Below are 25,894 nucleotides of genomic sequence, written 5' to 3'. Positions count from 1 at the left end.
ATGTTGCTCATCTTAATTGCGTATAATATTACGCCCATGTTGTTTCATCCATCAAACTTAAAATTGCATTTTGAATTTAATCATGCATGTTTAGCTGATGTGCCAGTGTGTGAGTGCTACAGTATATACCCTTTGATTTGCTTCTAATCCCACAGGAGTGTGGGTTTCCAGCATTAAGAAACATTAAGATCAAAGCCACAGAGAAGATGTCCCTTTTGTCCTCACACAACAGGCAGGTACAGTGGTGGAAAAGGTACTCAAATTCTTTACTTAAGTAAAAGTACCAATACTGCAATATAGAAATACTCCGTTACAAGTAAAAGTCCAGAATTCAAAATTTACTTGAGCAAAAGTACAAAAGTATTGGCATCAAAATTTACTTAAAGTAACAAAAGTAAAAGTACTAAAATATTTGAAAATAGCAGATCTACAAGCTCACAACGCGACGCAACGCGACGCAACGCGACGCGTTGTGAGCTTGTAGATCGACTATTTTGTGAACTTGTAGATCGGCTATTTTCAAATAGCCTATGTATAAAATAGGGCTGAAGTGGTTAATGTATGTTTCATAATGTAATAATTTATAACTGAAAAGTAACTAGTAACTAAAGTTTTCAAATAATTGTAGTCGAGTAAAAGTACAATATTTGCCTCTGAGATGTAGTGGAGTAGAAGTAAAGGTATTGGAAATAGGAATACTCAAGTAAAGTACAAATACCTCAAAAATGTACTTAAGTACAGTACTTAAGTAAATTTACTTAGTTACTTTCCACCACTGGTCAGGTATGACTAGCCTGGTAAACCCTCCCTCCGGAAATCTCATTTGTCATTTATTTCAGGAGTGAGTCTGGCATTCGACAATTTGGCGGTGGGCTGGAGTTGGGCGGGAGTAATACCGATAACTGACAACCCCTTCAGCCAATCAGCAGTGTTCCCCTTTAGCCAGTGCATTTTTACCACCTCCAGAGACTAATGTGACGCAACGGGATTTTTGAGACGGCCATGCCCAAAATAGTTGCCTTATTCGGATACATGCGTGTCACTGCCAGCCCCAGCCGGTTCTCTGATTTTTTATTTTTAAATAGCCTCTGTCATGATTAGTTGACCACATATATGAAGTTAAACAACTAAATTCTATCCAAACGATATCTTAAAAGTAAATTCCGTGCCTCAAAATATAAGTTTGAGAGCGTTTTGAGTAGAAAACACTGCGGTCAAAAAAGATGGCTGTCGTTCGTTTTTGGTCGGCTGCACTCAGGCTGCACTCGGTTCCATTCGGGCTCACTCGAACTCGCCACCTGATTGGCCAACTTTTGCTGTCAATCACAGAACGATGAGCGACGACGCTGATAGGCTCGTCCATTTGGTGAACGGGCTAGAAACGCCCAGACAAGCCTTCAGGCCAGACTCCTTCCTGAAATCAAATGGAAATGAGATTTTCCGGAGGGAGGGGCTTTAGCAGGCTAAGGTATGACAGCAGAGTTCAGAGAAGTGAAAGCAACAGAACTTCTAAATGATGGCGTTATGGGGAGAAATAAAGTGTCTCTTGAAGAGGTTGATGCTGAACTTTTGATAAAAAAAACGTCCTCATTAAATGTAGGCTGATCTGGTGTTGCACATTAATGGCTTGTGAGCAGTGCATTAATAACAACGCTCTAATTACTGACAGACAAGAACCTGAGACGATTCTATTCATGTTCATTGTGTTCTCACTTTTTTTAAATGTATGTAAACAACATCCATTACATGAAAGATCAATGCGAAAGGTCTTCCACTCAGGTGCTGCTGATGATGGCATTTCATACTACTTTCTATGGGAAAAACTTCAAAGTAAACACTATGGGAGCTTTTCTGAAATAACTGTTGATGAACCATTTAGCTATTGACTACATCCAGTATTTATTTAAATATCATAGATGTTCACTGTCTCCTTCACGGTTTCTCCTTCACCTTAGCTAGTGACTACAGCCAGTATTATTTAAATAGTATAGATGATTCATTTAGCTATTGACTACACCCAGCATTTATTTACATATTAGATTTTTCATTATTGACTACACCCACTATTATTTAGATTATGTATTATTGACTATATACATCCAGTATTTCCACATGCTGAATTGATTGTGAGCCGCTGCCAGCATCAATGCTTCAGAATTGTCTCTTCACTGATGTCAATGCATTTCAATAAGTTCATGCTCTTTGTAAAAGGCACTGACATTCATTTCGACTAAGGCCACGTTTAGACGACAACGGCCTTTATAGAAAACGCCAAAGTGCCGTTGCGTTCTCACTTTTTTTTTTGCCTTTAGACGGTGACGCAACAGCGATTGAAAACGCTATAGTGTGCATGCCAGGTGGCTGGGTGGCGGTGACGCATTGCTGTTTACATCTAACTCTATGGTTTACATGCTTGACTTTGGGCTTGTTTTTCCTGTAAAGTTGCTTGTATATATTGGTTGTTGCTGGGGTTTTTTGGGCTTGTTTTAAAGTGTAGTTAATGTTTTGATTTTGTATTTGATTATTGTTTTAAACAGTCCTCAAACATGTGCATATCAGATTATTGTATTTAATCTCCGCAGACCCCCATCTGAATCAAAAAAAATATATATATATTCCAATTATGATTTCACTATTTCTTATACAAGATCTTTTTGAAAATAGCAGATCTACAAGCTCACTGTGAGGGTGAGCTTGTAGATTGGCTATTTTCAAATAGCCAATTGAATTTGAATTTGAATTTGAATTTGAATTTGAATTTGAATTTGAATTTGAATTGAAAAGTCTATTTCGAATATGGCAACTTTTAAAAACAATTTAACAAATGAAAGCAAATAATTCTGATTAACAGTTAAATAAAAAAAAAAGCATATTCAAAAAGGAGTGAGAAGAAGCACATATTACATTCCTAGACATACGCTTACTATATACATACATCATGCATACAATATCCATCCATATATCCTTACATCCATACATACATACATGCATACATAAATACATACATGTACGTACCATAGACTGTATAAATGAGATGGACAAACCCCCTCCGTTGCTTTCTACAGACCGAAAATGAATCCTTTGCTGCAGACTGTAGGTCCGCCATGTTTCACTACGCGTCAGAATGAGTTCAGACCATTATTGGTTGGGTAACTTGTCAATCAAGAGCGGGGGGCGGGGAATGAATGCTATTGGTTGTGTAGCGTGTCAATCAAATCATCCCGCCCCTCCTAGAGAATAGCCTACTTTATCGTCAATTTTATAATAAATAGAACCATAATTTAGCAAAACGCATATCCTGATGATTGAAAGGAGACTTTAAACTAGCGACTGGAAGCATATAGAATTTATGACAATTTTTATTACAGTAAGAAAATCGAGTCTGAAAGTTGGTAAAAACCCATCGGCTTGCGTTAAAATAAATTCTTTCTGAACTCACAGGTCGGCACGGGTGAAACAGCGCCTCTCGCTGGACATTTACTAAACATCCGGGTTGGCCTCATAGTAAATATCTCAGCCTTGCCCCTTGGTACGTACATACATACATGCATACATCCATGCATACGCGCACCATACATACATTTACACCAATACAAGTACATACAATACAACTATACATACAATACAATGTCTATAATAAACTAAAGAAAGAAAAAAATAACATAAAAAAACAGCATCATGACTGTATAAATACAGTACACAATACAACAGGATATGAACATTAAGCATGGTTCAGAGACGGACACAAGCATATGTTCGTGTGTGTGTGTGTGTGTGTGTGTGTGTGTGTGTGTGTGTGTGTGTGTGTGTGTGTGTGTGTGTGTGTGTGTGTGTGTGTGTGTGTGTGTGTGACGCAAACATTTATATTCTGACAGTTTCTGGCTTCTCTGGGAGTAACACAAAGATTATCACTGTGTGCATTTGTGTTTGCGTGCGTGCGCATGCGTGTGTGTGTGTGTGTGTGTGTGTGTGTGTGTGTGTGTGTGTGTGTGTGTGTGTGTGTGTGTGTGTGTGTGTGTGTGTGTGTGTGTGTGTGAGTGTGTGTGCCCTCGTAGAAGGCATGCCTGCAGAGAAGTGGGACAATCGTAATTAATCAAATTGACTTGGGACCCAGAGAGAAGAGAAAAAACAAAAAGACAAAAGCGTGGGGTGAAAAAGGAGGCCATCGTCACAGCTGTTGTATGAAATGAAGTAATAAATGAAACATTACAGTGAACAAGCAGACGGCACAGAACAAAGAATGTTTCCTAACATTATCCCTGCAGTCTGACGTCCACTCCACATGCTATTTACAGCCGAAGGAACCAAAAGATATTTTATAAGTGACATAAACAATGCCAAGGGCCTGCTATTCAATTTAGCTACCGTACACAGCAACAATCATCAGTGTTAATTGAACTCTGAAAGTGTGAAATGGATCTAGTTCATGCAATAGCCATGTTAACACATATGACTTAATGTTGAGAAAATAATTGGTCTTTCAATTTGACGTGATAAGTACAGTAGCCTACAAAAGGAACCGGGGCCATCAGGGTGGTCTTTAAATGTAATACATACATCAATTAATACATTGACTGCCAGGAATTCATTAATGAATTCATCGGCCCGCGTTTTAACTAATCTTCCGAGACCCACAGAAATGTTTTTTCAAAGATGTAAACAACAGAGGGGGGGGGGGGGGGGGGGGGTCTCTTCTATCATCCGGAAAAGAAAAATTGTAAACGCAATCTTCTGTTCTTTGGTTATCGGCAGTTGAATATAACTTGTTTTCACCAAAAACACAATCTGGGAAAATAAGTCAGAGATAAATGTATTTTTATAAATCGGATAATGTTGCTGAAATTAGCAGTGAGTGAATGAGTGAGTGAGTGAGTGAGTGAGTGAGTGAGTGAGTGAGTGAGAGTGAGAGTGAGAGTGAGAGAGAGAGAGACAGAGACAGAGACAGAGAGACAGAGAGCATTGAAGGCTTTGCACGTGAGCTTCCCCTGTGCAATTGAGGAGGTCTCCACTCAACACACACCAACTATTAGGTTAAGTACCTTTTAAGGATAATTGGGAAATGCAAATGAATGGTAATTGCGCTGCATGGCCAGGAGACTGTTATTATGACCACTTGTGTGGGCACATGCATCCAGGGCTAATATCTCTATTTTTCAGACAGAGTGGAATTCTTTTGCAACATCAGAAGGGGATGGTGGTTTGGTTGTGCACCACCTTCTTTAGACACGTTTGACTGTGGTCAATCAAACGTAGCCGATCTACAAGCCCGCGACGCGTTGTGAGCTTGTAGATCTGCTATTTTCAAACATTTTTGTACTTTTACTTTTGGTACTTTAAGTACATTTTGATGCCAATACTTCTGTACTTTTACTCAAGTAAATGTTGAATTTTGGACTTTTGGATTTTTATATTGCAGTATTGGTACTTTTACTTAAAGGACGACTTCACCACTTTTCAACATATCTTCATATAATAGGTCCTCACTAATGCTCATGATAAAATGATACATTTTTTTCTAATCAGTCTGTGTCTCAGAGGAGGGCTGTAGACAGTTCAGAAACCCGTCTACCAGTGACATCATCGATGGGGAATCCAAGCTAATAGAAACTGCAGGCTTTGTATTCCTGGAAAGTTGCAATAATAGATCAAATTGTTCTCGCCTTAATAAAAATCTGAATAAAAAAATTGTAATCTTTTTGGGGAAAAAAATCCTGCCTAACGATGTCACTGGTAGACAGGTTTCTGGACTGTCCACAGCCCTCCTATGAGACACAGACCAAGCAGGAAAAAATTGTATAATTTTATCATGAGCATTAGTGAGGACCTATTATATGAAGATATGTTGAAAAGTGGTGAAGTCGTCCTTTAAGTAAAGAAACCACTGAGTGTAAGTCTAAACAGTGAACTAGCACTACAACTTGATAAAGCTAAATTGTAGGTTGGCCTGTACTTTACCATACTGTATGTGTTGACTGGGCTTTTGTAGTGGCAGCAGTTGATAGTGGAATGGACGACAGGTGCGGAGATTGGTGAGGGAGAGCAGGTGCGCTGAGTTGAGCCATGTAGTAGTCAGTGAGGGGCAGGGCCGGACTGGGACCAAAATTCAGCCCAGGCATTTTGGTCCGGACCGCCCCCCCCCCCCCCCATTTTGTCAACGGGGGTGGGGGGGGGGGGGGGGGGGGGGGGGTTCCACTGTTTCAGCCCAGCCCTGCACATGAACTCTGCGCCTGCTGGAAAGCATCCCAGCCCAAACATTAACGTAACTAATAATTGGGCCGCACGACTCGGATATGACCGTAATAACCCTAAAACAATTTTAAAAATATATTTAAAAAAAATTATATATATATTTTTTTGGCCCAGTGGCCCACTGGCCCAGCGGCCCACCGGGCATTTGCCCGGTACGCCAAATGGCCAGTCCGCCGCTGGTGAGGGGGGAGGAGCCGTGAATGTGAAGGTGAGGAGGAGTGAGCCATAACAATAGCCCTGTGAAACCCCTATTTTCTTGGTGTTTCAACCCATTTCAAGTACACCATAGCTCTGTGAAACCACTATTTTATTGGTGTTTCAACCCATTTTAAGTACACCATAGCCCTGTGAAACTGCTATTTTCTTGGTGTTTGAACCCATTTCCGGTACACCATAGCCCTGTGAAACAACTTTTTCTTAGTGTTTCAACCCATTTCAAGTACACCTCGTCAGTATTAGCTCTGTGAAATCTCTACTTTCTTGTTGTTTGCCTGGTTTGCACAGTGTCATGTTCCGTTTCCCTGCTGTTACATTAGCACACGTCCAGGATATCATCATAGGCTAACATAGGCATTCAGTTGAAAGCTTCTATTGTTGTCGGTGTTGTTGTCACTCTCCTCTGGGTTGTTTTAAAAGACAGAGGGCGTGGCTTGGATGTGTGTGTCTGCTGGCAGTAAAGCATTCGTATTCCTCTTCACGGTTTCTGTGCTGGACACCAATTAGTTAATTAAAATGATTGGATTTATGGGCCCACCATGCATGTCGGCTAAGCCACATTATGGTTGTGATGTTCAAAACGTGTGAAATGCATGTAGCCTACAGTAGCCTATGCACACACAAGAGCCCGAGAGAAACGAGAAAGATGTCAATACAAATGATGAAAACCTCTCTCTCTCTCTGATGGAGGGATCCTAAGATGAAAGCTCCAGTCAATACGAGGTGCCAAGAAAACATAACGAGGATGAGTTACAGGCCACTTAATGCAAAACTGCAGCCACATCGATTGGCCTTCTGATGGCCGTGACAGGACGCTGTGTAGCCATTGATTAGGTGTAACTTAGCATTCACTGATCTACATATCATCTGCGTTCCTGCTCATCCTCACTGCTGCACAGTACAGCACATATCACCACTGTGGAGATCAGGACTTTTTCTGGAAGTTAATATTTCATCACTGCTGTCCATATAAGCATTCCTCATATACATGTCATCACCATTCATACATATCACTCTAATATCTATTCATAATTATTCACATGAATGATATTATATCCTGTCTGCTCTCAACAGAATCACTGATATTCATTCATTATAGGTACATTTACTGGTGTATGCAGTGTCTGCTTGCATGCCATTGCTACAGATCTGCAGATAATGTATGTAAGGTTTCATATCAACTTTCATCTGCCAATGGTCCATATTGTTATGACATAGAGATATGGTCCATATTGTTATGACATAGAGATAAGGGTCCATACTGATATTAAATAGGGATAATTGTCCATGCTGTTTAGATAGAGATAATGGTCCATACTGTTAGTAGATAGAGATAAAGGAACGCAGGACTCCTCATCAATATTAACCAATAGTGGTGTGAACCAGAATGAAAGGCAGAGGGTGTGGGGCTGGAGGTGTGTGTGTGTGTGTGTGTGTGTGTGTGTGTGTGTGTGTGTGTGTGTGTGTGTGTGTGTGTGTGTGTGTGTGCGTGCGTGCGTGTGCGCGTGCGCGTGCGTTTGCGATTGTGTGTGGGGGGGAGCATTCATGGTCGGATGGTAGAATAACTGAGCCCAATCGATACAGCGTTCAGACATACGACAGGTGGACATGGGAGACTTGAATTAACAACGTCCAACATCAATGATTTCAGAGCGGCTGGAACATTTGTATGCAAGGAAGGACGCTGCGTAATTTCATATCACTACAAAGAGGCCATTTTGTGGCGCACGAGAGCTTTGTGTAATGGAATTTCATACAGTCATTTGGAGGTGTAGTGGATAAGGACCTCTTATCCAGATCCACTCAAAGCTCAGCTGCATGAGTGAAGATGATTGTTTATTATGAATTCAGAGCCAACAGACAATCTCACCGGATCGAAACGACGTCCGTCACGTGTGCTAACACAATTATCATTTGAGCACAGGAGAATCTAAGTGATATTGATAATAAACAATGCAGGGCGATGATATTAGATGAAGATCAAGAGAATCTTGAGGAGGAGAGGCGTAGATTAGAGTTCATCCACAAGCTGCAGAAAGTCAATTTGAAGAGTTTCTGCGTTACCAGACATTTTGTCAATTCATAACATACTGTAAACATGTTGTACACCTTTTGAAAACCAGCGCAGACCTTCCATGTGTCATTATGTATTCAACACCACTTTTTGGGGGTTTGTGTAGAGATAGTTCTGCACTCACACACTATTATGACGTGCGCACGTGCTTGTGTTATACTTTTGAGGCCCAAACGTCCCCACAATTTGAGACAGTGACATTTTGAGAACCATTGTCCTGGTCAAATAGCAGATGTAGTTCACAAAGTGTCACAGCGTGACGCTTTGCGTGCTAGAGCTGCTATTTTTTGGCTATTGTCCTGCTATTTGTCATGCTATTGTCAGCTACATTCTAAAAAAATGTTGTAGTAATACAAACCTATGTGCGTGCGTGCGTGCGTGTGTGTGTGTGTGTTTCTCCTCTGTGAGTGTGAATGTGAACAAAGCATGGGGTCAGGGCAGTTCAGGACAAAATAAAGGCCCTCTCTCTCTCTCTCTCTCTCTCTCTCTCTCTCTCTCTCTCTCTCTCTCTCTCTCTCTCTCTCTCTCTCTCTCTCTCTCTCTCTCTCTCTCTCTCTCTCTCTCTAGGGTCAGATGGAGGTCTGACTCTCACAACAGCATAAACACAATTACAGCTCCATTTAGAGCGCTGGTCATACCTGCCCTCACTGAACTGACAGCAACACTACCATCACTGGGAAGTATATATATACAGAAACCAAATACACTTACTGATGTCAAGCCAAAGTAGTGAATTCCAAGCTACCAACTTCTGAAGGTACAACATAAATGATCTTAAACAGATCCAGCCACTTCAATGTCCAGGTGCAGGACAAACAAAACAACAGTTTGACATAAAAGAAAAGAAAGTCTGCACTAGTGGTCGAGTATTGACATTTTTTACTGAAGTAAAAGTATCAATACCACAATGTGGGAAATACTTAGCCTACAAGTAAATGTCCGATATTCAAAATTTGCTCGAGTAAAAGTACAAACGTATTCGGCATCAAAGCTACTTAAAGTACTAAAAGTAAAATAACTCATTTTACAAAATGTCTCAATTGAATGTTCAATAATACAAAATCTCTTGAAAAAGCAGATCTACAAGCTCACAACGCATCATAGGTTGAAAGTGGTTAATGTACATTTTGTAATGATATTCAAAATCTTCAAAGTAACTAGTAACTAACGTTTTCAAATAATTGTAGTCGAGTAAAAGTACAATATTTGCCTCTGAAATGTAGTGGAGTAGAAGTAAAAGTATTGAAAATTGGAAATACTCCAGTAAAGTAAAAAAAAAAACTCAACATGCTACTTAAGTAGTACTTGAGTAAATGTACTTTACACCACTGGTCTGCACACACTTTTTAAACATGCTACGCTATCTGCTATTGTGCTCACAACAATGTTTAGAATATTAGATCTTCCTTGTTTTTGCATTTTTCTTTTACAACATAAATGATCTCATGCCCCCCCCCCCCCGTGTAAATCCCAAAATGGTTTGGTCCGTTGTGTGGAGAAGTATAACTCTCGGTTAGACACCGTTGTAGTTTCAACTGAAATGTGCATCATTTTGAAAGGAAACAGATTTCCACAAAGGTCCCTTTACGACATGCGTCAAGCCTACGTTCTCCGTTCACCCTTCAGTAAAAATAAAACAACACAGACGTGAACGTCGGACATTATGGAATATAAATACTTTAGGGCAAAAGTTCATATTTACCACCATGCTCTCTGAAACCAAGACAATATGCCTATGGAACAAAAGTGTGTTCTCTTTCGTCATCTTTGCAGAAGGTGAGTAAGTAATTAATCTAATGCTGACAGTGGTGGAAAGTAACTAAGTACATGTACTGTACTCAAGTATAATTTTAAGGTATTTTTACTTGACTGGAGTATTTCCAATTTGCTTTACTTTTACTTCTACTCCACTGCATCTCAGAGGCAAATATTATAGCCTACTTTTACTCCACTACAATTATTTGAAAACTTTAGTTAGCCTACTATGTTTATTTGCCTTTGCAGCTTTTAATTGACAAAACATACATAAACCACTTCAGCCCTATTTAAACTTTTGAAAATAGCCGATCTACAAGCTCACAAGCGTTGCAACGTGTTGTGAGCTTGTAGATCTGCTATTCTGAAAATATTTTAATATATTGATTTTAGGCATGGACCCCCATCTGAAAATGTTTTGTGCCAGGGACCCCCAAAAGAGTAGCCTGGGATCCAGCCTGCTTCGCTACGTTCGGTGGACATTTTTTTTTATCTCTTCGCTTATCAGTCTGGAATGCACCCCATTGACTCGTTTTGCAGAACTACACTGGAACTACCAACCCGATCGCCAGAGGAAACGTTCTCATTGAACGTTTTTCAACGTTTCTCAAAATCCGTGTATAGACTACTGGAAAACCACAAATTCCGTGCATAGCCGCCTCGCATCTCCCCCATTGTGACTACACCATTTCGGAGGCGCGCAGTCTCAAGGGAATTGTCGCCGTGTGAAGGACCACCGAGCGAGCTAAAGCGAGCGAGTTGCCGTCCTGAACATTGCGACATTCCCTTGAGCCTACTCAGCGCCGTTTGAGTTACGTACCGATAGGCACAGAATCGTACATTTTGTTGTGGGGACTGCTCTACTTCCGGGTTTTTCCGGGTTGCGACTGGTTACGCCGCGGGACTCCCCGTACATATGCACGGAATTTGGGGGTTTCTAGGCGACTATGCACGGAATGACATGCACAAATCCGTGCAATGTATACTAATTCTCTGGCGATCAGGCTGGGAACTACATATGTTACGTTAGGCAACGTCGTTGCTGATTGGATGTTGTTCAAACGAATAACGAATCACAACAATCACACTGTTTTTTTTGTCCCGCCCCGCACCACAGACCAATCAGAAGCCACGGTTCGATTCCAACCTTATGTCATGTCCCGCCTCCCTTGGAGATAGGAGGCATTCCAGACTGAAAAGCGAAGAGAGAAAAAAAGGTCCGCCGAACGTAGCGAAGCAGGCTGGATACCAGGCAACCAAAAGAGAACATTTGTTAGCTCTGTTTTCATCATGCAGCCATGGGTGGGCCTGGGTATAAAGCTGGCCCACCCAATAGAGCAAAAAAATGTATATATATTTTGATTAATTAATTTATTTTTGATAATAAATCGGTAAAATCAGGCAAAAATGAGAATTAAATAACATAACCCTAACCTAACCCTAACCCTAAAACTGAAATAAAGTAAAAGAGAAGCACTTTGAAACTGAAGATGATGGCCAATGTTGATGATAATTGATAACAAAATATATATAATATATATTAAAACAATTAAATAAGCCCCCCCTGCAACGTTTCCTTTTTGCCACACATATACACTTCATGGAGTACATTTTTTTGCACCGAATTAACCGAATTAAAGTAATAAAAAACGGAAATAAAAGGGGAATAACCGCGAAAAAACGCGAAATAAAAGGGGAATAACCGCGAAAAAAACGTGAAAAAAATCGGATCCCCTCCAGCCTCAAGACAGATTGACGCCACTGGTCTCTACTGCCTTGCATACATGCAGCAGCAATGACAGGTTTAGGTGAGAATATCGCACACTTGCGGTGCTCTGGGACCTTTGTTAATTTCACTGAACAAGAATGTGATCATGTTAAGAAATAACTCAACCAGTAAGGTACCAGTCCAGCTTCTTGTCTGAGCGCTGTTTCTAAAATGTGTTTTGGGCTTTTGTCAGAGCAGCTGACATCTCCATTAAATACTAGAAAAAGTGCTCCTCGGAGCACTGCCAGACCCCTAGTGGTTGAAATCTGAATGGCCGGACTTCGCATGACGTGTGTGCAGAGGAAAAGAGGGACAGACTGACCGACCGACAAAGCCTCATGTATGCCAACCCCCTGGGTCTGGCAAAAAATATATATAATTAAAAAATCACACCTGTGTGAAGGTAGCGGCGCCTTTGATACATTTTGTCATCAATAAGTGTTTATAATGTGTTTATAGCCACGTGTCACGTGAAGCTTGACCAATCACTTTGTTGACGTGTCTGACCAATCAGAACGTTGACGCAAAAGCCAGGTATAGAGGGCTAATATCCGCTAAATATTTTTAGCGGCTAGCGCCGCTAAAAACAGATTGTATTGTAAATGTTTGCGAGGCACAGTCTTGTTTTGTAATTTTTTAACACTGTGTTTTCACTTTAACCGAAAACCTTTTCATAATTGTTTGAGTTCAGAAAACAAAAAAATAGCAGATGTACAAGCTCGGAGTAAGCAAGCTTGTACATCTGCTATTTTTGATCATTTTCTTAAAATCTTGAAAGTGTTTGAAAATGTTTGAATAATTTTCTTTTTTTTCCTTTTACACAAATCTTCTCTTCAGGGGATCCCTGGCACAAAATATTTCAGATGGGGCAAATATTTATCAATTTGAGGGTCCGTCACTCAAAGACGTTTGAGAACTATACTGATTTAGAGGGCATTTTGTAGAATCGGCCTCATGGTCTTAATGAGTACAAAAAAAACATTGTATTGTAAATGTTTGCGAGGCCCGGTCGAGTGTTGTTGTTTTTTTAACAGTGTGTTTTCACTTTAATAAACACACCGTAGCTCTGTTGACTCAGCCGGTCTCCAGTGCTCATGCCTGGGTCCCCAGTGAAGCCCTGCATGCCTTCATATTTATTACCCTTCCTAGACAGGGAGTGCAGCCCCTCCCCCGTGGAGAGCTGCACAGCCACTGTTCACTCTCTCCAGGCTCTCCTCTTCACAGCGGCCTCGTCTCAATAGGCTGTTGCGTCGTGGTGTCTCTCTCCCCGGTATGTCGTCAGCTCCTCTCCAGTGGTGTAAAGTAACTAAGTACATTTGCTCAAGTACTGTACTTAAGTGCAATTTTGAGGTATTTTCTACTTTACTGGAGTATTTCCAATTTCCCATACTTCTACTTCTAGCCTGCTCCACTATACATCTCAGAGGCTACTTTTACTCCACTACAATGATTTGAAAGCTTTAGTTACTTTGCAGATATAAATTATTATATTTCAAAACACACTTTAACCACTTTAGCACGCGTTGTGAGCTTCTAGATCTGCTATTTTCAAACATTTTAGTACTTTTACTTTCGGTACTTTGAGTACATTTTGATGTAAAAAGTATTGACCAATACTTCTTGTACTTTTACTCAAGTACATTTTTAATTCCAGACTTTTACTTGTAACAGAGTACTTCTACATTGCAGTATTGATACTTTTACTTAAGTAAAACATTTGAGTACTTTTTCCACCCACTGCCAGTATGTCGTCAGCTCCTCTCCCTTTCTACTCCACCGGAGCCCAGGGACAACAGAGGCATCTGGGAGGGCGGCATGGGGATAATAACATTGGAATGGGACGGGATGAAAGGGGATTATGGTGTGTATGTCTGTGTGTGTGTGTGTGTGTGTGTGTGTGTGTGTGTGTGTGTGTGTGTGCGTGCGTGCGTGCGTGCGTGCGTGCGTGCGTCGGTGCGTGCGTGCGTTCAGCATTGACAATAGGTCCCAGGTTGGGAGAAGGGGGTGGGGGCATTACAAGGGGAAATTACAAAATCCATCCTAAAACAGAATTTATTTAATTTATTTTAAAAAGGCAAGCCAGGATAGCTGATAAATCCCGGCTTAATCCCCAATCTAGGTTTTGTGAAACAGGCCCCAGGACCAGCTTCTGTCGTCTTCTTTCCTGACTCCTGTCTGTGCTTGGTAGCTAGAGAGCGTAATAAATACAACATATGTCCTAGGGCCCTGACCATAGCCTGGGATGATTGATTTCTGTGCAATTAAAAAAAAAAGAATAATGACATAGTTGTCGTTCACCAATTTAGCCTGCTGTCAGAGCACACAAGAAATGTGATCGGTATGCAATATTAGCTGTGGACAGACACACAGACGTACACATACAGGGGAGGCATGCGATAATCCGACAGACCTTTTCTCCGACTATGTGGCATCCGCGTGCGGTTAGGGTTAGGGTGCGGGTTTGGTTCGGGTTTAGTATTGAAACGTCGGAGCGCTGCGCTGTCGGAGGAATGCGCTGTCGGACTAACGTACTGCACCCCACATACAGACACACAGGGCCAAATACATGATCTCCTGTGACAGAGATAAATATCGTATCTGTCAGGTGGAAACCTCATGTGTCTAAAATTGTTACTTTTCAGGATTCAAGATCTACAAGCTCAAGACGCGTTGCTTCACGCCATGTTTCGAGCTTGTAGATCTGCTACTTTTGATGCTTTTGTGTGACGCTGTAGTACGATCAAGAGCGTTAATTTACGGACAAAACACAAAAGTTAAAATAATGGAGATTAGAGGTTTCTGCCCGACAGCAATGATTTGGAACTCAAATGGCTTCCCATATCATAACTGTTCTTCAGGGCATCCCCGACTTAGTCAGTGCCAAAGTACCTCTGTCCAAAATGAGTTGGAGCCACAGGATGCACCTCTGTGGTCAGGATGGTTATGTCTGGGAACGCCTGGATGATAGACTTGGCTCCCCGTGGAGTGGAGAAGAGACTAAGGAGAATGACATGTCTGGGTTGGACGCCATGTTCGGTCAGCACTCTGACAGCCTCGGTCACGGTGTTCCCCGTGCTGAGGATGGGGTACATGAGCAGCACCTTCCTCCTGCACACGTCCGGGGGGAACTTGGCATAGTAGACGTTGGCTCTCTGGGTCTCCTCGTCGGTCTGAATGAGAATCTTGCCGATGCGGATCGAGCGGCAGCAGTCCCTAAGACCCTGCTCCATAGCCTCACCGCTCCTCATAATGCTAACCCCGCAGTTACCCCTCTCAAACTGGACGCCTTCGTACCTGTGCCCTGTGGGCGTGGTGACAGTGCACCCCGAATAGGGGAGCTGATTCAGTCCCTCTTCGACCGCCAGCCTGATCAGTCGCTCGGCGCAAAACACAAAATCCCCTCTGCTGGTCGTCTTGTCTCGGATTATCGTCTGTAATTCCCGGATCTGGTCGTTGAGCGGGAGCAGTCTCAGTTGAGGCCCCAAAGACTCTCGGATCACCTCAGGATGTATGCTGCCTACGCCTCCCGCTTCGGCTATAGACACCACCTCAGCAGGAGAGCTGAACCCAACCTGCTTCATTGGCTGTTCCTGGCAACCATTGACTTCCGGGCTATGACTGGGACAAAGCATCCTGGCGAGGGTTCAGTGTGGTCAAATCAAAATGAAAACTAGCCCGTATTTTTCAATTTATTTAGCTAGTGTTCAACACAGTCGTGTTGAAGATAAGGGTGCCGTCAAACAACTACACAACTACAAAATGTACAATCTTTTGCTTAAAATTGCTTCAATTCATTTAAAGGACACTAACTTGGTTGTGATGACGTTGTGATGTCATGCAATGACATCACAAGGAGAGATACTGTTGAAATTGGTTGTGATCCTCAGCCCATATATGGAGACCTCTTGAAACTGGATTTTCAGGCTGTCAAAGCAGGCTGAAAAACCTGGCGTGAAGGCTGCTACGTGGCCTGAACATTGAGTACTATGACGAACGATGGAACAATGCAAGTTGGGAATGCATCCATATGTATATGATACTGACGCTGTTGCTTAAACCACTGTGATACTGACGGTGATATTGACCATGATACTGACCATGATACTGACCGTGATACTGACCATGATACTGACCGTGATACTGACGCTGGTGCCTAAACCACTGTGATACTGACCATGATACTGACCATGATACTGGTGCTGATGCCCAAACCACTTTGATACTGACCATGCTATTGACGCTGTTGCCCAAACCACCATGATACTGACCGTGATACTGACGCTGATGCCCAAACCACCATGATACTGACCATGATACTGACCATGATACTGATACTGACCATGATACTGACCATGATACTGATACTGACCATGATACTGACCATGAAACTGACCATAATACTAACGCTGATGCCCAAACCACCATGATACTGACCATGAAACTGACCATGACACTGACCATGATATTGACCATGATACTGACCATGAAACTGACCATAAAGCTGCTCTGTCCCTGTCAGTGGAACAACAACTCAAAGTAGGCTATTGTGTTGTGATGACATCATTCACATGCGCGCGTGTGTGCGTGTGTGCGTGTGTGCGTGTGTGTGTGTGTGTGCGCGCGCGTGTGTGTGCGTGTGTGCGTGGCTGCGTGCGCGCGCATGTACTGTTGTTTTGTTAACGCATGCTGGTCCCAGCAGCGCAGCTTGTTTTGTTTTGAAGCTGTATATACGCTGCCTCGCTGATGCCAGGATGGATGACGAATAGATGTCTGCTCTGCTATCTGTTTCACCGGCCATAATGTGTAGCTGCAGCCACACACTGTGGGAGATGTGATGGCTTTGTGTATTGTGTTCACCTGTGTGTTGTTGTGTCTCTGGGGTGGGTGCATTTCTCCTTTCCGACATGTCGCCTTTCCGACGTTGACGAACCCTATACCTAACCCTAACCCTAACCCTAACCGCACGCGGAAGCCACTAGTCGGAGTGGTGAGATGTCGGAATGGAGAGTGAACACCCTCTGGGGTGGAGGGAGATGGCTACCTGGTTACAGATATTACAATCAAAACATGGACACCACATGAGTTCCACCACACATTGCTCTGATATCCCACACCTGTTATCCTTTCATCTGTTCATCCTTTATGTCCACATGTTCCTTTTGTTCTTCATATGGCTTCCCTTTCTGTCTTCCTGCCTTCCTCTTGCCTTGCTTCTCTCTCTTTCAGGGTATTGTGTCTCTCTACTTGTCTCTCTGTCAGGGTATTGTGTCTCTCTACTTGTCTCTCTGTCAGAGTATTGTGTCTCTCTACTTGTCTCTCTGTCAGGGTATTGTGTCTCTACTTGTCTCTCTGTCAGGGTATTGTGTCTCTACTTGTCTCTCTGTCAGGGTATTGTGTCTCTCTACTTGTCTCTCTGTCAGAGTATTGTGTCTCTCTACTTGTCTCTCTGTCAGGGTATTGTGTCTCTACTTGTCTCTCTGTCAGAGTATTGTGTCTCTCTACTTGTCTCTCTGTCAGGGTATTGTGTCTCTCTACTTGTCTCTCTGTCAGGGTATTGTGTCTCTACTTGTCTCTCTGTCAGGGTATTGTGTCTCTCTACTTGTCTCTCTGTCAGGGTATTGTGTCTCTCTACTTGTCTCTCTGTCAGGGTATTGTGTCCCTCTACTTGTCTCTCTGTCAGGGTATTGTGTCTCTCTACTTGTCTCTCTGTCAGGGTATTGTGTGTCTCTACTTGTCTCTCTGTCAGGGTATTGTGTCTCTCTACTTGTCTCTCTGTCAGAGTATTGTGTCTCTCTACTTGTCTCTCTGTCAAGGTATTGGTGTCTCTCTCCTTGCTTGTTTCTCTGTCAGGGTATTATGTTGTGTTTGGCTAAAAGCAGCGTGCTGCTATTCCATCTAGCCACTGAGTTAGACTTGGGGGGGGAGGGGTTATTATCCTCTGATCACAGAGAGACTCCAACAATCAGATTTGGATCCAGAGCCAATCTCTGTACCGCTGAGGGATGCATGCACTGCCAACTGGACACATGGAACCTGGCAATTAGCTAACTGCTCCTCTCTAGACTATTTTATTGTGTGTATGTGCGCATGTGTGTGGTCTTGTAAATTCTATGTGAGCAGATAGAACAGTACTTTTTAATTACAGCTACAGCACCACACAGGACATTTCCACTTCATAAGACGTTAACTTTATTTCTAGAAAAGGATGTAGAGTGAAAGCAGGGGAAGTGGCTCTACTGAATAATTAAGTTGCCTAGATTTTGAACAGGATAGATGTTGAATAGGACACTGTGTGTGGGTGTCTATGTCACCTCTGATCATAGCTGATAGATATGTTTTGTGGACCAGATTGATATGATCTAGAAATATCGATCTAACCAGTCAAATTAATATAGTGATGTCTTTTTGGGCCTGTACTTCAGTCTTTTAAACATGCCTTTTGTAACTCTACTATACTTTCTCTACCAAGGCCATGTAGCTGGCTCCATATTTGCTATCTGGTGCTGGCTCCATATGTTCCCAATCAGTAAAAACATGTCTTGGTCAACGTTTTGTGTTTAATGTCCTAATGACCTGTATCGCTGTACGATGACCGATATCTCTGTTTGACCCGGCATCGTCACTAATTCCCTTTTGTCAGCTGTCATCCTGTCACAGATAAAACCATGCACATGTCCTATGATATCGAAGGAACAACTTGTTTATGGAACCGAGAATTGTACACAAGGACACCCTAAGATGAACAACAACTTAATATTAAGACAGCCAGACGCCTGTCCATCCTACGACTCCCATCCTACGTCTGAGGGTCTTAAAGCCAATCATAAGGATGCACCTATGTCTGATGTCATTGAAGTCCAACTGTGTATAAATACCGTTGTTTGTTAGTACAACTTTAGTGTGTGTTTGTGCGTGCAAGTGCTTGTTGTCTTATGTCAGTGTGTGTGTGTGTGTGATTGATATTCTTGTCTGTAACTTGTACTGTCTCCTGTGTGCACACTCGGGCAATACAGACTAATCATTTTGGACGTACCAGGTGTCTGACTCTCATTTCTTTGGGTGTTGACTGGACGGGTATTGGGGGGTCTTAGTACCAAACCATCTTTTCATCTTTCTTGGGCTCTCAGCCCTATTCATAGGGTCCAAATTTAACCCTAACAATGGTCCTTCGATAAACATCCACCCGAGATAATATTTTTTTTAATAATTTTTTTCTCGACCGGTGTGTTTAGAATCAGCGTTCAAATTTACTTTATTTTTGCATTCCTTCTGGGTGACGATTCAGCGGTGAATTCAGATTCAGTTTTTTTTTATACTTTTCCTTTTTTGGACCCCCACCTCCTTGCTCCAGTCGACACTCCAGAGGGCCGATCTGTTCATCTACGCGTGGTGAGACAGCTCTTATCAGCCGCCCTGAAACCAGACACTTTGGGTATGTGAAAGTTCTGTATTGCTCACACGGGAGGCTATAGTATAGTACTTGTTATATCTTGTTTGTCTTGTCGTTTCTGTTTACTGTTCCTTACAATTGTCTTAGTTGTCATAATGTACTAATTTTCCTTCTATACTGATATTTGACCTAAGATTAACCCCTGCCACCCCTTTACACACTGCCTATCGGCTGTATGTGGGTTAATGTTCTAGTCTACTGTTCTAGCCTTAGATAGACAGGCATAAAACGTCCGCCTTATCGGGTCTCAAATCAGCTGAGTTCAAGGGTACTTCAGTGTTGCTCTTCCCCTGGCCTCATATTACCTGCTAGCTACAGGTAACACATTTGTATGCAGTTGTTCATATATATATATATATATATAATTGTGCTATGTTTCGCCCTGCATGATTATGTATATGTGTATATGGATTTATGGTGTGTACCTCTGAAATGCCACGTTAACACGTCATTTGGTTTTTGGTACATGTATAAATCATTATGACTGAGCAGCTGGATATTCTCGGCGAGTCCGTTTGAAGTTTGTGTTTTACTTACTTTGTCAGTAAATTTTTTGTTTGTTTGTCTTGTACATTTTGTTTTAGTTTGTTTGTCTTCAATTGTGAGTTACATTATGCCATTACAGCTGGTCTGTGCATATAAACTCTCCCTCCATCCCTAACTAAACCCAACACCCTGGTCTTATCAAATTGACCTTAAGTAAACTGCAGAGGCTGTAGCCTATTTTTTTTTTCCCCCCGCCGAGTTGCTGTTACTTTAATTTTGTAGATCATTTAAACCTTGACACACACAGATACATTCAGTATGTGCCAATCAGAGGGGAATTAGTATAGTATCATATAATCCAGATACACCATTCAATTGTTTTCCATTTAAAAACTTTAACATTTTGATTTCATTCCTGTTTCCATATAGTATAATACAGTATTTTTTATTATTATCAGTTCAACTTCACATCATGGGGAATCTCATAGCTACAGTTACTTCATACATGGCAGAGCCAGACCTGAAAGTTATTGTCACACAGGCTGTGACCACTCCAGAACAACAGGTAACACCCAATTCACAACGCCACGATCACGGGCCAAGCCGACTAAATCAAGGTAATATAACACACCCGGGTTACACTGCTGGGCCTTCACCACTAGCGACAGGAATCATCTACCCTAGCCCACTCACTTCATGAAATTCAAATTAGAGGTTCATATGTGTCCATATAGACACCTGTTACATTTATATTAAAGACGATTCAGATTGTTAACCCATTTAGTAGTAATCTCTCACATTGGTTGTCTTGTTCCCATTCATATGGGTCCCACTTTCAATTGTTAACAGAAAATTAACTTTATATTCTATTGTAACTTTTAAAAACACTTAAAAGGAATTAGTGATGATTATGTGCTCGCACACCCCATACCACTGCACACCCCATACCACTGTTGATTTTGTTCACTAATGTTGTTTTGTTTGTGTTTACTGTCTCTCCTCCCTACTGGTTTTGGGGCCCTGGTATTGGCTAGACACCCACCTATGACCCCTATGACGCTGGGAGTGCGCCGGCTGCCCTCTCCTTCTCTGCTGTGCCTAATGTGTGACTAGGACTTGGCACCTGCATCTCCACGACACCCAGAGCACCCCAGCGTATTAATTCCATTTGATTAGTTGGCATTCATTAGTTCAGTTTCTGATGGTCTGGTCTTAAGTTAAACCTGTTTCATGTTTTTCTTTCTCGTTAGAGGATAGTTTAGTATTTATTTTGTTTTGGTAGCTGAGGGGATTCTATTTATGGCGACGGGGAAATTGTTTCTGGCATAAACGGAATCCCACCTTTTGTTTCTTTGATCAACCATCATTTTTGACCTCATGTTAAAATTCCACGCTATAGTATTTGTTATAACACCTTCTCCATGTCTACTCTGCTCTTATGCCTCATAGCATCACCGGTACCCCGAAGGCAGCCGAGATCCATTCAGATCCAAATTACTGATGTAAAGACTTTTTGGTGACCCAAGACCTATATGGGATCAGAGGTCAGTGGATTTCAGAGGGGTCACAACAGAGGTAAGGTGTACATTTTAAACATCTTACGCCTCCTGTGCTCCTCTGGAACTCCAAAAGAGATTTACACATTAATTTGAATCCTGGTACAATTTGCTCAGTTTTTAATAATAATAATAATCTTAAAATATTTTGTTAGATTCTCAGAATACACTAAAATACTCGTTGTCAATTTACCCACTACTAAGTATATTGGATAATCAAAATTCTCATAGGTTCTCTCACTCCCTTATCCAATACAGCCTCCTCTCATTTCTCCCGTTTCTTATCTGTTTACATTCTCTTGGTCGGAGCTGTTCTCATAACAAAGTAGGCTATAGTTAATAATGGCTCACAGAGAAGACTACTTTAACAATAAGTTTCAATGCCTTAATAATACATTTTAAACTATTTTCAATATTTCAAATTCTCTTAAATATTTTTAATATAATTTAAACTAATAAGTAATACTGAACCAAGTCAGGATAAAATATTTCTCATTCAAAATTTAGTTTGTCGCTGTAATACTGAACCCAGTCAGTATAAAATATTTCTCTTTCCAAAATTAGAGTTAAAAAAACTTTGAACACTGAGTGACTCTCTCTCTGTCTCTCTCTTCTCCCTGTTGAGCGCCTGTTGTTTATGGTGTGTGGGTGAGTGAGAAAGTGCGAGGGAGTGAGGGAGCGTAAGATGAAAGTTTATCTCTGTTTATCTTCTATCTGTGTATGAGCGATTCAGCTATGCAGGCATGCGTGAATGTGTTTGAATGCGCGTTTGTCTGTCTTGCTCGTTCTATAACAATTTTAGTCCAAATTTCAGTCATTTTCCAGTTCTCGTAATCCTAACTGCCACGTTGCTTAGCAACGTTGCCCCTACAGCCTCCATTGTTCAACTTCATTCAACCCATCTCAGTTAAATTAACCCTAATACGATTCAATATGTTCTAATATCAATATTGGGAAAAATTAACTATAATATTAGGTTTATTATAAAGTCATTTTGAATTATTTTAAAAGTTTTGAAAATATTTTATCATTTTAATTTAAGATTTTTTTTGAGCTTGTAGATCTGCTCTTTTTGAAAATTTTAATTTCGATCTATTTTGGTGTACTTTATCTAACTCTAATATACTCTTCAGAACAAAGATGTTTATTCCTTATTTTTCATTGTTATATTTTAATTTTAAATATTTTAATTATAACTTAAAAAAAAAAATGTTTGTCATTTTATTTTTTTATTTTTTTATTTTGATTTTCAGTTTGATTTTTTTTCTTTCTCATCAACAGATTCATCCTCTGACACACACTATATTACAGATATATGGGTGTCAAATAGAGGGGAGTTTGATGAATGATTTGATTTAAATGTTTAATGTGCTTTGTTTGTGTTTGTTTCATTTTAGAACGAGAATGTAAGCCACTCCATTAATCCAATTCCTGGACAACAATAAGGTCACAATACCTGCTAATTGTGACATACAGGGCTAAAACTTTAATTTTATTCCAAACTGTTTTAAACTCTGTTTCATACTATAGTCAACTGTAGGTCTCATGCCAAACAGTAAATTTGATTTCCATCTATCTTACAGATTTCAACTAATGTCTTGGATAGATGTTTGATGCCCCCATGCCTACATGATGCAATCGGGAAGTATTTCTTGAGTTTTAAGACCATTCCACGTGAGTTTTTCCCTAAATAAAGTGTAAAGCTGTAATAAATACAGGTATCAGGAGTGTACCGTTCCATTTTTCAAATACTTGGACCTACAGGTCAACTTGTTAAATAAAGCACTGGACCGCAGCTTCACAACGAGGAGGGTAACTTTTCTATTTTCTGAACGTGTCCAGAATTGCCCTTTGACCCGAGACGTAGGTCTCTTGTCAGATTATTTGAAAACGTCAGGCTGGTCAGTTTTCTCTCACTCTAAGGCTAAGCTGCCAATGTCATTAACGGTGCTGAAAATTGATTAATCTAAACATGTTTTGAAAAGGTTTGTTGGGACAGTACATTAGCTGAGATTTTTTTTTGAATTATAATAAAGTTATTTGCAAGTTGCAAGGGGAAAACTTTTTTGGTGTGGTGTCTTAAAATGTCATGAAATATAACCATGTTTTGCTTCCTAATTGAATAAATAACCATTACATACAGTCCTTTTGAAGAAGTACAATTTTGAATTAATATCTGAATAAATTATACAGTCCTTTTGAAGAAGTTTGCCCGTATAGTCCTTTAATACAATTTAAAAAGTTATCTGAATAAATAACAATTTTATTTTGCCCTTATAGTCCTTTAATACAATTTAAAAAGTAATCTACCAATCTAGTCCCCAAAGAACTGGGGACTGATAGATATGTTTTGTGGACCAGATTGATATGATCTAGAAATATCGATCTAACCAGTCAAATTAATATAGTGATGTCTTTTTGGGCCTGTACTTCAGTCTTTTAAACATGCCTTTTGTAACTCTACTATACTTTCTCTACCAAGGCCATGTAGCTGGCTCCATATTTGCTATCTGGTGCTGGCTCCATATGTTCCCAATCAGTAAAAACATGTCTTGGTCAACGTTTTGTGTTTAATGTCCTAATGACCTGTATCTCTGTACGATGACCGATATCTCTGTTTGACCCGGCATCGTCACTAATTCCCTTTTGTCAGCTGTCATCCTGTCACAGATAAAACCATGCACATGTCCTATGATATCGAAGGAACAACTTGTTTATGGAACCGAGAATTGTACACAAGGACACCCTAAGATGAACAACAACTTAATATTAAGACAGCCAGACGCCTGTCCATCCTACGACTCCCATCCTACGTCTGAGGGTCTTAAAGCCAATCATAAGGATGCACCTATGTCTGATGTCATTGAAGTCCAACTGTGTATAAATACCGTTGTTTGTTAGTACAACTTTAGTGTGTGTTTGTGCGTGCAAGTGCTTGTTGTCTTATGTCAGTGTGTGTGTGTGTGATTGATATTCTTGTCTGTAACTTGTACTGTCTCCTGTGTGCACACTCGGGCAATACAGACTAATCATTTTGGACGTACCAGGTGTCTGACTCTCATTTCTTTGGGTGTTGACTGGACGGGTATTGGGGGGTCTTAGTACCAAACCATCTTTTCATCTTTCTTGGGCTCTCAGCCCTATTCATAGGGTCCAAATTTAACCCTAACAATAGCATTTCAATGCACACAGTTAAAACAAGGGAAATTGCCATTAGGCAGGTCAGACAAAAAATCTGCTCTTACCAACGAAGATTTTCTTGCACATTAACGTGCAAAAGGAGGATCTGTTAAAACATGACCTACACTGGGATCAGAAGATAAAATGTGGCAATGATTTTATTCGCAGACCTCCTCTTATCTCAACAAATTGGGGGAAAAGTGGTGGATAACACAGTATTTGAGTCCCCTGACCGAGGAGGTTTGGAGGTCAATAAGCTGCTTGTACTATATCTTTGTTTTTGACCCTCTGTAACCTATAGCCCTGAAACATCGGCTCAAGTCTGATGCTTGACTCTCAAAGGCATTATCCTTACTGTACATTCTCTTAAACCTCAGGAGCTGGTAAGGGAAGACTAAAGATTCCCTAAGCTAATTTTAAGAATGTTTTTCAAAGCACAAGATTGCACACATTAACATGACCATTAACATCATCAATAGTATTAAGTTATTTTTCCATGGGTTAAGTTGAGCTGGGATGTGGTTCATAAGATTGCTTAAAAGGTTCATGTTGAAGTGATATGGGAGTATGGGACTTTTAAAGTAGTGTTTTTAAACAATGATCACTCTGTAGACTTCTAATTTTGCTAGAATATAGAAAAGATATCGCTGCCATTGCACGGCTTTAAAACAAAAACAAACAAACAAACAAACAAAAACATTTGTGCTGGCATGCACACGTATGCTTTTGATGCTTCAATAAAAAAAACACAGTAGTCTGTGTATGGTATCAAGCGACAACCTTAAGCATCTGGGGGGCCCATTTCAAGAGCTGATGTGACTTCATTTAGTGTTAGTTTCATTCACAAATCAATTCAGTCACTTGCATGTCGAGCTCATCTTCTCTCCTCCTCTCTCACTCCCTTCTCAATAAATGACTCCATCTCACGCTCTGTCTCTCCGTTGGCATCTGTCTCCATTGCTCCTGTGTAGTGCAAACACTTCCAGGCACCCGTTTCAAAGTGAGGTTCCTTCTTTATTTCCCTCCTGTTTGCCTTTGATTTGCTCCCTTGATGTGTCTCCGTCTTGGCTTCAGCCAAAACCCTCCCCAGATCTGAGCTGACGGAAGGGGCCTTTGAAGTTTATCTTATACTGCCCTCCTTTCCTCCTCCTCCTCCTCCT

General features: G+C 41.0%; 1 protein-coding gene across 1 annotated transcript; it reads right to left on the bottom strand.

The window, feature by feature from the left end:
• Positions 1-14,932: 14,932 nt before the first annotated feature.
• LOC311033468 (uracil phosphoribosyltransferase homolog) lies at positions 14,933-15,694 on the bottom strand (the record flags this gene model as incomplete). Its single annotated transcript, XM_084040979.1, has 1 exon — positions 14,933-15,694. One exon carries the CDS (start codon positions 15,692-15,694, stop codon positions 14,933-14,935), a length of 762 nt encoding a protein of 253 aa, XP_083897105.1.
• Between the last annotated feature and the right edge of the window lie 10,200 nt (positions 15,695-25,894).

The sequence above is a fragment of the Gymnoscopelus microlampas genome (genome assembly GCF_963454915.1).
Source record: "Gymnoscopelus microlampas genome assembly, chromosome: 18".
Classification (NCBI taxonomy): Eukaryota; Metazoa; Chordata; class Actinopteri; order Myctophiformes; family Myctophidae; genus Gymnoscopelus; species Gymnoscopelus microlampas.
Note: the sequence above shows the minus strand (reverse complement) of the source record. Positions and strands in the feature narration are given on the sequence as shown.